Genomic DNA, 12,523 nt, shown 5'->3' on the forward strand with positions numbered 1-12,523 from the left:
ACTTAGCTAGATTGTTAGACACTAAATACTAACCACTTCATCCTATATAATCCCCTTCCAATCCATTTCTTCTTCATTCTTTAGTAATTAATTAACAAATAGCTTGGAGAGATCTAGATATCATACAAGGACAAGTGCTTAGCTTACATATATATCATCATGGCTTTTCAGGGCATCCATGAAACTGTTTGGCACTTTGTTTTGACAATAATGATTGTGGCCATTTTTGCTACCAAGCTTGGTGATGCGAAGCAAGCAAAGATGAGTGGGTTAAGAATGAATGTGATTGATCAGTGTTGGAGATTGAACCCAGAATGGAGGAGACATAGGATACAGCTTGCCATGTGCTCTGTGGGCTATGCAGGCAAGATGACAAATAACATTGGGAAGGACGTGATCCACTATAAAGTCACGGATCCAAATGATGACCCCGTTAACCCAAAACCCGGAACATTGAGATACGGAGCCTCTGTGATCCAAGGCAAGGTTTGGATCACCTTCCAAAGAGACATGCACATCAAGCTTGCTAGACCCCTTCTTATCAGCAGCTTCACTGCTATTGATGGCCGAGGCGTTGAGGTCCACATTGCTCACAACGCATGCTTCATGATCTACAAGGTAACATCTATATATATGTGTATAGAGATCACTTCCATTGAATCACAAGCTTAAAGTTTAATGCACTCAAATTTGTTATGTGAATTCTAGGCAACCAACATTATCATCCATGGGCTTAGGATCCATCACTGCAAGCCTCAAGGTCCAGGGATGGTGATGGGTGGTGAAGGGAAGGTGATATCTCTGGGTCATGTAGATGGAGACGCAGTCAGATTGGTTTCCGCTTCAAAGATTTGGATTGATCACAACACTCTCTACAGATGCTCAGACGGCCTTCTGGATGTCACGAGAGGTTCCACTGACGTGACGGTGTCCAATAATTGGTTCAGAGATCAGGACAAGGTCATGCTCCTTGGGCACGATGATGGTTATATCAGAGACCAGAATATGAAGGTCACTGTAGTCTACAACCATTTTGGACCTAATTGCAACCAACGCATGCCCAGGTGATCCTCAATCATGCACAAATCAATATCAACTTCATCAGAAAAGACATTAAAATATGTGACTGTAACAAACATTCTTATAAACTTGTGTATGTTGCAGGATACGACATGGGTATGCTCATGTAGCCAACAATCTGTACCAAGGATGGCTACAATACGCCATTGGTGGCAGCATGGAGCCCAGCCTCAAAAGTGAAGCTAATCTCTTCATAGCACCAACCTCAGGAAGTAAAGAGGTAGACAACTAGACTTGTTTAACATGAATGTGAAACATGATACGACTCCATTCTATTCTTTTGAAGTATGGATGCTAGCTTCGTGGATTGATTAACATATTTATATATATAATGTGAGCAGGTGACGTGGAGGAAAAGTAGTAATGGGAATGACAAAGCATTGGAATTTCATTCCGTGAGGGACGTCTTTGAGAACGGAGCTTCCTTCACTGTAACAAAAGGTGGACAAGTGCCAAAGCCTAATTATAACGCCAACAAAGATTCAAAGTTGCAGATGCTTCATGTGTAAGGCCACTGACTATCTCAGCTGGCGCATTACGATGCAGTAAAACCTCAAGGTGCTGACTTCAGTTACAATGCGGGGATTTCAAATCTGAAGCAAGATTATTCTCTCAATTCGATTTGATGACTTGATTGATGAACCTGTGTATATATTAGCGGGCATTGTACCTTAAGAAGAATGTTGACATCATTTTAATGTTGCTGCTGATTACTCCATGTATTTATTTGTTCCATTTGGGACCCATAATATCTGGAAGTGATGATGAGTTATTTCATTTTATGTTACGTCACAAAGTGTTCAGAATATTCCGATAAACTAAACTACCCATATTTTCTCTAACAAAGCAATCTCGTCTTGAATCTAAACTCCGTCAACGAGCTGCAGGACTGCTTAGTGAAGCAACCTCGATATCTAATGTGCAAGATCCCTTTAAGGCGGCAGCATCAGATGATGACTGAATGAGAAGAGAGAGGCTCAGTACGATTTCTCCCATGCTTGGTCTTGACATTGACTTGCCCACTATGCAAGCCAGTGCCAGAGAAGCCAAGCCAAGAGCATCATCAATGGGATAAAAGCTTCCAAGCTTAGGATCCATCCATTTTCTAAGTCTCTCTTCTCTCTCTTCTTCCAAATCAAACATCCCCTTAAATTCCTTCCACAGCATCATCACCTCTCCTTTTTCATTCGTTTCCATGCCTTTCTTCCCCGTGAGCAACTCCAACAGAACAACCCCAAATGCAAAAATGTCTATTTTAAGCATCACAAGATTCGTGCAAGTTCTAGCCATGGAGAAATTAGCTATCTTGGCCTTGAATTTGGAGTCTAGAAGGATATTACTCGCTGTGATGTTTCTATGGACTATTCTGGGTTGAGTGTGATCGTGCAGGTATTGCAGACCCATGGCAACATCTAGTGCTATGCTTATCCTCTGACTCCATGTGAGAAATGACATACAATTTGAAGAATGGTCGGGATAAAGCCAATCATCAAGAGAACCATTTTCCGCATATTCATTAACAAGGAAGTAATTTCCATCATTGTCTGAAGAGACACCCCTTAACTTCACCAAATTTGCGTGATTCATCTTCTGCATCATTCTTAACTCCTCCTTGGCATTTTGGTCCCTCACTTTTTTAACTGCCACAACCTGCCCTTGAATTCTGGCTCGGTACACTGATTTCCCAATCTTGCACCTTTCACTGAGCTTCTTGGTAGCTTCCATGATCACACCTGCTTCGTACATGATTGGCTTACTTACATAGCAAGAAACCCCATGGAGTAGCTTGTCTGTCGTCTCCGACCTCAAATTATTCCTATTCAAACCCATCCTTTTCCTCCTCATACGGTAAGCGTATAGTAGAATCACTACAACAGAAATGAGAACAGCAAATCCCAAGAATGTACCAATGAAAATTGGAGCATGGTTTGTTTTGCCGTTGTTCTGAGATGAAGGGTGAGGTTGGGAAAGCGCAGGTAAGCTTCTAACAGGGATCAAAACTGGAAGGCTGGCTGAATTTGTGAAGTTCAGATAGTTATTTGCGGTTACAATGTCTATTGAAGAAGCATTAAACTTTGAACTTGTAATAAACAAGTTGTCATTGGGTTGCCACACATAGGTGATTAGAAACTTGATCCCCTTCTGCAATTGGGTCTTTGAAGGGCAACCGCAGAACAAAGGGAAAATTACAGTGGTCCCTGCTAGCAAGAGATTAGGGTCAAGAGTATCATTAAAAGCTTCTGCTGCTCGCCAATTGGTGAGATTCTCGAACTGAGAGGTTGAAACAAAGTGGAAGCTGTCACCTTTCTGCATGACATAGGAGATGTTAGCGAAGGAATGACTACCAGTGCAGCCACAAGTCACAGGTACAAGTAAGAGCTGGCCAGGAATCAGCTTATGGTTATCCTCAAACACTATATTACTGGCCCTCGCAATTGATAGAGGACTGACCCGAAATAAATCAGATATGTTGATTATGCTCAGAAAATTGGGAGACTGAGCAAAGTATGTGACGTATGTTTCACAGGAAGAAGGGGCATCAACAGGGCATGAAAAGTTTGCTCCTTTGTCAATGCTCAGTGGCTGAGCTGCTCTATGGGAAGTGGAAGAGACAAGAATTACTGAAAGAAAAAAATTTGCGGAGAAAATGAAGAAGCGGTCCGCCATTTTTGTTTGGGTTTGTAAAACCGGGAATGGAGGGTTTACGAGACAAGAAACTTTGGGCAAAGGTAGTGAATCTCAGCACAAGTTGATCATTTTTATATCCTAGGACAATGAATGTCTGTGTTGGTTTAGATTTTGACGTTTCTACTGAGAATCATTGATGTGGAAGAGAATGTTGAACTGCCCCGAACGTATACGCGTGAAGACGAAACCAGTTTGACGTCTTCACAAGATTTTAAAGGGACAAGGAGAATAAAATGATTAAATTAAATCTCGTTAGTTAACCCTTGCTGTGCTCTTCAGAGGTTGGACAGAATATAGAATATAATAAAATGGAATTCACCGAGTAACGATTATATGTTCGACTGTGCAGTGTTCATGCAAATAGCTATAAAAGTAAGCATCAGCAGTCAGAGTCACTTCTTCAGCTTAGCACGTTGAAACACTCATTAACTTACATTTTGCTTCGGAAGTATATTTCTTCCACTTTTAATTGGGTAAATTATTTATATCCTTTTTAATTTTCAATTACATGGCGAAAATTCTATATAATTTGATTTTCTTTCAAACAATTCATTTTCTAAAATTTTGATTATATATCCATGCTTCAAATTGATATGGAAAATATGATTTTGAGAGGAGTAGGCAAGTGACACTGAGAGGACGAAGAAAATATTGATTTGATACAGCCGACTGGGAATATAATATAGAATGATGCAGCATTAGACACGTGGAAGCGCATAATCTTTTTATGAAGCATCGAATAGTTTCTTGCCGGAGGAAAAAAATTAAATTAATTAATTAGTGAACCTCCAGAAAACAAAAGGTGTCGAGACCGAAACGGAACAGAATTCTCTCTTTGAGAACTGCTCAAGAGGCAAGTTTTCTCGTCGATAGTTGTTAAAAGCCAACCAGCATTCTTCACAGTTGTTAAATTATACAACTGAGTTTAAAAAACAGAACTTCTCAATTAAGACTAGTTGGATTTTCCTAACTTTCTTCCTAAATTTATTGTTATTTTCAGCCGAATACAAAAAGTCAGATAACATTCCACAAATACTAAAAGCAGAACTAGCCCCAATTCTTCTTTTGATTCTGACCTAAAATCATGTTTTTGGCATCCAATTTTTGTTTATAAATTTATAGTCCCTAAATACTTGACTTTTATTTCATCCCTACATTGCTTATGATAATTTGAACTTTAAATAATTTATATAATACTTGTAATAATATAAATATAAATTTGTATGTATCTTTAACTACAACAAAATATTCGGCATATATCCATTATTAATATTTTAAACATTCAAAATATTTTGTTTAATCTATTTTTTCCAAAACTTATTTTTATTTCCATTAAAAAAATAATAATTTCTATTACTTGAGCAAGACTTAATTTTACCATTCCTATATAATAGATTTTTGCACGAGAAGCATGGCAAAACAGCAATTGAAAAGGAATATTATAAATTTAAAATCCCCTTGAAATCTCACTAATTAATTTCATAAAAACCTTCTTACCGGAGATATTCAACCAGCCTACTTTATTATTAACTTACTACAAAACTTCGATTTATTCAATGACTGAGAGGAAAAGATACTTATTTCTCATGTCGAATTTCTTTCACTGCTTCCAAACCGACATCATGAGGACCACAGTTAATAAATTAATTTTATAAAAAGAAAGACAGAGAATAAACATAGTAGTACAGAAGAAAGTCCACGCCACTTTGCGAGCTAGCAGTAGAGTTGATGAATTGAATGCCAGCGGCCAGCAGGAAAGACCTAAGCCTGAAGGAAACTAGCAAACTTGGCACCTAAGAAAAGCCTTTGGATGCACAGCAGCGCATTTTTAGTGACCTCAGAGTTCTCATGATTCATCAGTTTCATCACTCGTTCTTTGGCTTTAAGGTTCGTCACGATGATCCTCCCAGCAGAATGGTAATTTATGAACTGTGAAAGATCAAAGCAAGCAACAGCCAGAGTCCTCGGATCCCCAGACGTGTCCAAAATTGTTATTAGGACTTTTAGAATCTGCAACATAGACCAACGATATCAGCACATTCATAGATAAACCCTTCTCTTCTCAGGAGATTATATATCATGGTACAATTAATGAACATGCAACAATTAAGGGCAATTCTAATTCTTCGTTTACTTGTTTCTCCTAATTAGATAATGAATTTGAATGATGTGGCTGGATTTTTTGTTAGTTTTTTTTTTTTTTTTGGATTCTCTGAATGATTTTTTGATTTATGATCATCCATGGATTGTTATGTGATTTGTTGATTTTTCCAAGGATTTTTCTTTTGTTTAGATTTTGGTTTGATTTTATCATATCTAATATATAATTTTGTTGTTTGGATTTTCCTTTCTCTTCTATGCTTTTTGTACCCCTCCCTATGGATTCTTTTTTTTCAACATTTTTATTATTTCTTCTCTCTGGGCCTCTTCCCATATCTTTTTGTAATGAATTTTTCCCTTTTAATTTGGTTCTAGGATTGAAGAGTTTTGGAAATAGGAACATGTTCTTGGGTTTTTTTTTTTTTTCATTAAAAAAGGTCCATTTTCAAACAGGCTGAAACGAGCCACTTTGGCCCAGCCCGTTTTGTGCAAAAGAGGACAAGGTTGCTGGCAGCCCGTTAGGCTAGCTCGTCCCTCTTTTCATAGGATTCAAAACCTTCTATCCATCTCTTCTCATTAGTGCCTCCATTAGTCTTATTTGAAACCTTAAATAATTGTCTATCATCTTCTCAACTATAAATGTCATGCAACACTTTCTTAAATATGGTCAAAATCTTATCTTTTCCTGCATGACCATGCATCTATCTCAACAGCCTTATCTTTGCTATCCCCATTTTTTTCCTACCATCTTCATCAGACCTATTAGAAATGGGAAACATTTAAACACACAATTATAATTACGTTTCTGCTGTAATCTGAGGTATTTGATGCAACGAAACACAAAAATATTCCAAAATATACAAAAAATGACACACATGTTGTGGTCATAGCTTTTCTTACATTCCAGGTATATCTCACCCATTATTTCTTTCTTTAAAAAACTACTGAATCAAGGGTCAAAATGCTATGAAACTCTCGAAGTGTCATGTCATGTGTAATCTATCCAATAAAAACAATCAAAATATAATGAGAAGTTGAAAAAGAAATACTTAGAGAGGGTAATAGTTATGCATTGAAAAGATAAATTGGATTCTCTTCATTGGATATAATATAAATAACATAGCACTTTTGGAGTATTCGATAAATTTTCTAAAGCTATATTTGAACTAAATTGTTAGACCATACTTTGCACAGAATGAGGTGAGCCATATTGTTCATGGCTTATTTTATTAAAAAAAAAAAAAACAGCTTCTCAGAAATTCTATATAGATATAAAAATTACTCATGCACAAAAAGAACTTAAATAATGCAATAAAGAAAAGAAATTGATTAATTTTGTCAAGGAGGGTTTTCTAGTCTGTTATCCTACTTCTACTCAGTTTTCTCCACTCATACCCCCTTTCTTTCTAGGACACTCATGTCTGAGCCATCGAGATGAAAAAAAATAAACTACTTTGCATTGACACGCCTTGGACCCACAAAAAATAAAAAGGTATTCGCAAGTCTGCATGGATGCCAACAGTGTATCATGGTGGTGGTGCTAGTCAAAGACAAGTCTGACACGTGACACATCTGAAATTAGGCAGATTGGTGCTTCAAAGGGTAATCTTACTATGAGGACTTAGACAGGGAAGCCAGACACTACGATATTTTAGGTGTCCAGATACTTCATGGATAATAGAAAGTAGTAAAATTTTTTTTTTTTTTTGGGCCGCCCAAGTGGTTAAATGTTAAATCTATATAAGGCGAAGTTTCAAAGACCAAGGCATTTGGCTTGCAGTTAGCATTATGTAATAAACATTTCCCATAAAACGGGAGCCCCATAAGCAACAATTGTATTCTTTTGGTGAACCAGGATAATGACTTCAACTTTTTCCTCCATATTCCACAAAATAATTAAAAAACAAAAACTAAATGAAAGTATTGTTATTCTTACAGTCGAAATAAGTGCATGATTAAATTAGTGACATGAGAAAAAAAAAAAAGGCAACGGAGAGATACCTGGAAGTCATTCTCTTCGAAATTGGTAATATTTTCTCGCCAAAATATGGGATCTTTGTGCATGGGAGACCAGTCCAGATTGCCAAAAAGAACTTCTTGCTTATACTTATCAAAAGAACTTAGTTTCTTAATGTTATCCTTAAGCCCTTCTTCCAGGTAATTTAGTGCCTCCAACAAGTCCTATGACAAGCCCATTGTCAATAAAAGTGTGTTGAGGAAGCACCAGGAAGTATATTCTCTCGAAAGAAAATACAGCAAGGCTACTCAACATCCAGATTTTACAAACTTCATGATGCATAATCTCAGATAATTCGAGCAAAACAATATGAATGTAATAAATATGGTCGATTCAAGGCAAAAAGAAGAGCTAATATAGAGGCATCTCATAATCAAAGAAAAGTGTATGCTTTATGAACATTCCTCAGTATGCCAGTGAGTTGACGACATATTTCAGGAATGCCAGCGGCAAACATGCAAAAGGAAAGAAGAGATCAAATAAATTCTTGGCAGCTATACAAGCCAATCATTAATAAATACCCGGGTAACAAATCATCACATAGGTAACCAAATTTCATTTACCACCATGAGAAGGCAAAAGTCATCAATTGCCTAGCAGTAAATTTTTCAATGGCCAATGGATCTAAGCAGATCTGATTTGAATAACTATTTTATGCATCCAAGAAAAAAAAATTGTGTGCTCTCTAATTAGAGGCAAGATTTTGAAAATTGAGACGAGAGTTTCCATCAAAAGAAATGCAAGTTGCAACAAGTAACTTTATTGTTTCCACAGGCCAGTGTACCTGTATATAACTAAACCTAAAGATTGTAAATATTGTCACAATAGTTTGAACCATATCTAAAACATAATAATTAAAAAAAATCAAATATGATATGACAATAACTACAGAAATAAACACCAAGATTCAAATGAAGAATAATTTCTAATGATTATTTATTCTTAATGATCAATCTTGGCATGACAGACACTAGACCAACTACATCTTTATTTGCACAGCACAATAAGTAGATAATCAGAAGAAGGAAGTTAGTCTAGGTCCATCTTCTTCTCTCACCTCATCACTCCATGCTTGTGCTTTCAAATTCTGAACAACTTGCGGTAGCTGAAGGTCAACCATTTGAGCACCCAATGTTCCTCTTGACAGCAAGTTTTTAAAAGTCAAGGCAACAACTCTAACAACCTAACAAAAATTGACAAAACAATTTTGTTAAGATCACAGACATATACCTCACACAGTTATAAACATAGCATGCATAAAAATATTTATAGAATAATAATTGAAGGCAACAGAAAATCTAACAGAAAGTCAATGTATATTCAACAGGGGAGTATCACATAACACTTGAACAGAGAATAAGAAAGCCAATAACAAAGAAAAGAGATTAATAAACTCCATAAGCAAGTCATACCTTTTCTTTTGTAGAACTCTTTATGACGTCAATAAGTCGCGGAAGGGATCTTGAAGTAGCCAAGTATTCAATTGCAGGCTCATAATAGGACAATAGCCATATGCAGAGACACGTTTCATAAAGAAGCTGTGGCAGAGAAAATTCAAAATTGACTCTCATTTCTAATTTCAACACAAGTTCCTTCAATTCTAACTTTGCAAGTCCCAATATTTAATCTGGCTATTAATACATCAATCATAAAGTCACCAATTCTTTAATTCCTCAACCATCCTCTCTTCCATTGTTTGCAAAAGAAAGAAGAGCCATTCATTATGGACTGAATCCATCATAGGTGTTTAGCCATCTATTAGCAAATGCTCTGGAGGCTATGGGACATCCAGCATACACATCAGGTATAAATAGATGCAAAAACCCTACCCATATTGGCAGAACCAACATGGACCAACTAATGTTTAAACCAGCTTTAAGCCTCTTGGTGGTCAAATTATGAAAAATTACCTGAATCGATTGTTGAGTGGATGCTGGTGAAATCAAAGGTACAAGCAACTTGAACCCATCTGCTCTAACAAAAGAAGATCTAACCATGGGTTCCTTGAGTAAAGTTGACAAGCAATTGACAGCGGTTGGAACACCACGACTAGGGTGAGAAGGCTTCTTCAGCTGCAGATAGTAATAAAATGAAGGTGAGAAAGCGTACATGTGCATGTGCATGTATGTGAGTTCTATTAAACAAGATGAAACATAATTGCCCACAGATCTGAGTGTCTATTTGCATGTACGCCTATCCAGATATGAGGTCCAGATTAAGAGAGAGCCATAAAAGTTCAACATGTTTTCTGTCAACCACATCCACTTAAGTTCAAAATCTTATAAATTCTCAGAATCTCTTCAAGTACTTCTGGCATCTTCTTTTGCAAATTAAAATGAGTACATGTATCCTCAACAAGTTTGTGGGCTTCTCTCATGTAATCACAAGTGAGAAAGAAGCTATCTTTTTTATGGAGCATGATAAATCTTATGATGTTTAGATATGTATAACGTGGAATTGGATTGATACCTTTCTAGGCTACTCTACTCTGTCCTTATTGTAGGATATTCTGAATTACAAATACAATAATACCCAACAAAACTTCTACATGGATTGTGTGTTTTAACGTATCCCCTACTTTTGATCCACCCTTAGTAAGTTTCTAATAATCTAGAAATTATCTAAGACTAGCTTAATTTGTAGTGTGAAGGGAATGCTAGTGACTAAATTGTTTAACAAAGCTATCCTGCATAGACATCAAGTCAATTATCCTATTAAAAGTCCTCGATGATTAGATTACAATTTCTAATTAGATGGAAGAAAGGGAAGAATCTTGGAGTGATGACATGCCTGTTCACAAAGCCATTTCACCAATGCTGTCAAAACATCGTCAATAGTAGTAAGTGGTTTCTTTGAGTTTGACGCTTCTCCATTTGTAACAAAGCCATTTTGATTTTTTGGCCGGACACTATAATCACAGAAGTGGTTAAAAAAGCAATTAGTGAAAAGGAGACATCTTGTGGGGGAATAAGTTGAGATCCTGCAATGTGTTTGAGGTCTTAAAAACTGTGCCCTTAAATTTGCAAATGTATTATGTTTATATTACCTAACTATTGAAGCAAGGATCTTACAACTTTTTTCCTGTATGAACCAATTCCCTTTCCAGAGCAATCTGAAAGATGGATAATATGTTATTTATAACATATATACTTTAAAACTTTGGATTACAGGGGATAGAAGCCACTAACTATCAAATGAAATCACATCAATCATAAACAAATGAACATTTTTTCTCGAAGGCATGCATAAACAGAAACTAGTTCAACTTAAAAAGGCACTGAATTTTATTTTAGGAAGAAATGCATTACAACTTGACTGATATAATATGGAATAATATATAAGCACCAAAAGTGAGCTTCCATAACTTTCAAAGTAATAATTAATATTCAGAGCATAGTTGAGCAGTTACTGACCTTAAGAAAGGTTCATAGGCATCTACATCAGCAAGGGACTTATCATGAAACAATCTAGCCCTTTTTGGGTTTGCTGTGAAAGATGAAAAGGTTAGCATTCACAATTCATAAAGAAATGAGATACCATCATCACCAAAAAGAAAGAAAGAAAGAAATGAGATGCCATATTCCTTCAAATTACCTGCAAGCATTTCATCCACCAACGCCAAAACATATTCTACAGTCTCCTCTTTAAAAATATCACGCAAAACATGAACGAATACACGAATATAAGCTGGACCATCCTGCAACAATGATATTGAATTTTCAATACCATCGCATCAGACAGTAAACTTGGCAACCATTGTTACGATCAATTTGACACCAAGGTCAACTAGAGAGATTGTTTATATTAAAAAATAAACAAACAAAAATTACATCATCCAGCAACTGTTCTCTGTGACTTCGCGATCGATGATCATAACGCCTCAAGAGCTGAAGGCTTGTGCCTGAGATCAGCTTAGTCGCCATGTACGTCTCCCATGGGATATCCCTCCTCAAAACCTTTAGAACATTGAGCGTAATGTCAAAGGAAACAGCAACATAAGTCCACACTGGATAATCAACAACATTCAATACATAACAATACGCCAAACTATGTCAAAACAATCAGAAAAAATAAATCTAAAACCGAATCAGATAGAATAAACGACAATGAACAGAGAAACTAAACAAAGAACAGAAGAGGGATAAAGTGTAACGATCGCGAACCTGTTCGGAGGCTAATTCCGCTATCTCCATATCAATGAAATCCTAGAACCAGAATTTTACTTCTGATTGTAATTGAAAGTCAGAAAAGAGTAATTGATGGAAAATATGAAAAGAGCGTAGCGGGCAAAGAAAGAATTGAGAGAGTTAGGACCAATGATGGATAGACAAGGGCTTACCTCTCCCACAATCGCGATTCGGGCAGTTTTTCCCCCTTCCGGAACAGAACGGGCCAGTGATCTTCGCAAGATAGATCAGAGTGTTGGCTTATGGGAGAGGTGGTTCGGGACGGTCAAGTTCCAGTGTCACTTGGGATATGGATGCCCAGGTAAAACTGAGGCCGTTTGGCAACTCTGAATAACCCATTCAAAAAATATTTGAAATATGTTTTTATTAAATTTAACAAATAATTGAATCTTTTAAATATGTTTTTGCCAGATACAAATTAAAAATCAAACACATAATCTTTAATTTGATT

General features: G+C 36.5%; 3 protein-coding genes across 4 annotated transcripts; 1 reads left to right on the forward strand and 2 right to left on the reverse strand.

Annotated features, from left to right (window-relative positions):
• Positions 1-242: 242 nt before the first annotated feature.
• LOC129312072 (putative pectate lyase 17) lies at positions 243-1,857 on the forward strand. The gene is made up of 4 exons (XM_054954638.1): positions 243-618; positions 709-1,064; positions 1,165-1,300; positions 1,422-1,857. Exons 1-4 carry the CDS (start codon positions 262-264, stop codon positions 1,587-1,589), a joined length of 1,017 nt encoding a protein of 338 aa, XP_054810613.1. The 5' UTR covers positions 243-261; the 3' UTR covers positions 1,590-1,857.
• A 96-nt stretch (positions 1,858-1,953) lies between these two features.
• Positions 1,954-3,747, reverse strand: LOC129312071 (serine/threonine receptor-like kinase NFP). The gene has a single exon (XM_054954637.1). It carries the CDS (start codon positions 3,745-3,747, stop codon positions 1,954-1,956), a length of 1,794 nt encoding a protein of 597 aa, XP_054810612.1.
• Positions 3,748-5,271: 1,524 nt separating this feature from the next.
• LOC129310534 (V-type proton ATPase subunit H-like) lies at positions 5,272-12,382 on the reverse strand. Of its 2 annotated transcripts, none has more exons than XM_054952398.1 (12): positions 12,225-12,382; positions 12,049-12,110; positions 11,716-11,841; positions 11,480-11,582; positions 11,299-11,371; positions 10,932-10,997; positions 10,676-10,793; positions 9,796-9,957; positions 9,298-9,423; positions 8,943-9,068; positions 7,870-8,049; positions 5,272-5,778 (listed from the first exon to the last, which is right to left on the reverse strand). In XM_054952398.1, the coding sequence occupies exons 2-12, from the start codon at positions 12,076-12,078 to the stop codon at positions 5,530-5,532; spliced, it is 1,359 nt and encodes a 452-aa protein (XP_054808373.1). In that variant the 5' UTR covers positions 12,079-12,110; positions 12,225-12,382; the 3' UTR covers positions 5,272-5,529. The 2 variants fall into 2 exon arrangements, with proteins under 2 accessions (XP_054808373.1, XP_054808374.1); XM_054952399.1 differs by having other exon boundaries at positions 12,049-12,107; positions 12,225-12,379.
• Between the last annotated feature and the right edge of the window lie 141 nt (positions 12,383-12,523).

This window comes from Prosopis cineraria, unplaced genomic scaffold (assembly GCF_029017545.1).
Source record: "Prosopis cineraria cultivar Desert tree isolate PC_DT_omini unplaced genomic scaffold, ASM2901754v1 PC5, whole genome shotgun sequence".
NCBI classification, from domain to species: Eukaryota; Viridiplantae; Streptophyta; class Magnoliopsida; order Fabales; family Fabaceae; genus Prosopis; species Prosopis cineraria.

Coding starts and splice junctions, on each gene's coding strand:
- LOC129310534 (XM_054952398.1), bottom strand. CDS start 12,078: ATGGAGATAGCGGAATTAGCCTCCGAACAG. Junction 11,842..12,048: donor CGGAATTAGCCTCCGAACAG/GTTCGCGATCGT, acceptor AATGTTCTAAAG/GTTTTGAGGAGGGATATCCC. Junction 9,424..9,795: donor CCACTCAACAATCGATTCAG/GTAATTTTTCAT, acceptor TCTCTGCCACAG/CTTCTTTATGAAACGTGTCT.
- LOC129312071 (XM_054954637.1), bottom strand. CDS start 3,747: ATGGCGGACCGCTTCTTCATTTTCTCCGCAAATTTTTTTCTTTCAGTA.
- LOC129312072 (XM_054954638.1), top strand. CDS start 262: ATGAGTGGGTTAAGAATGAATGTGATTGATCAGTGTTGGAGATTGAAC. Junction 1,065..1,164: donor TGCAACCAACGCATGCCCAG/GTGATCCTCAAT, acceptor TGTATGTTGCAG/GATACGACATGGGTATGCTC. Junction 1,301..1,421: donor CAACCTCAGGAAGTAAAGAG/GTAGACAACTAG, acceptor TAATGTGAGCAG/GTGACGTGGAGGAAAAGTAG.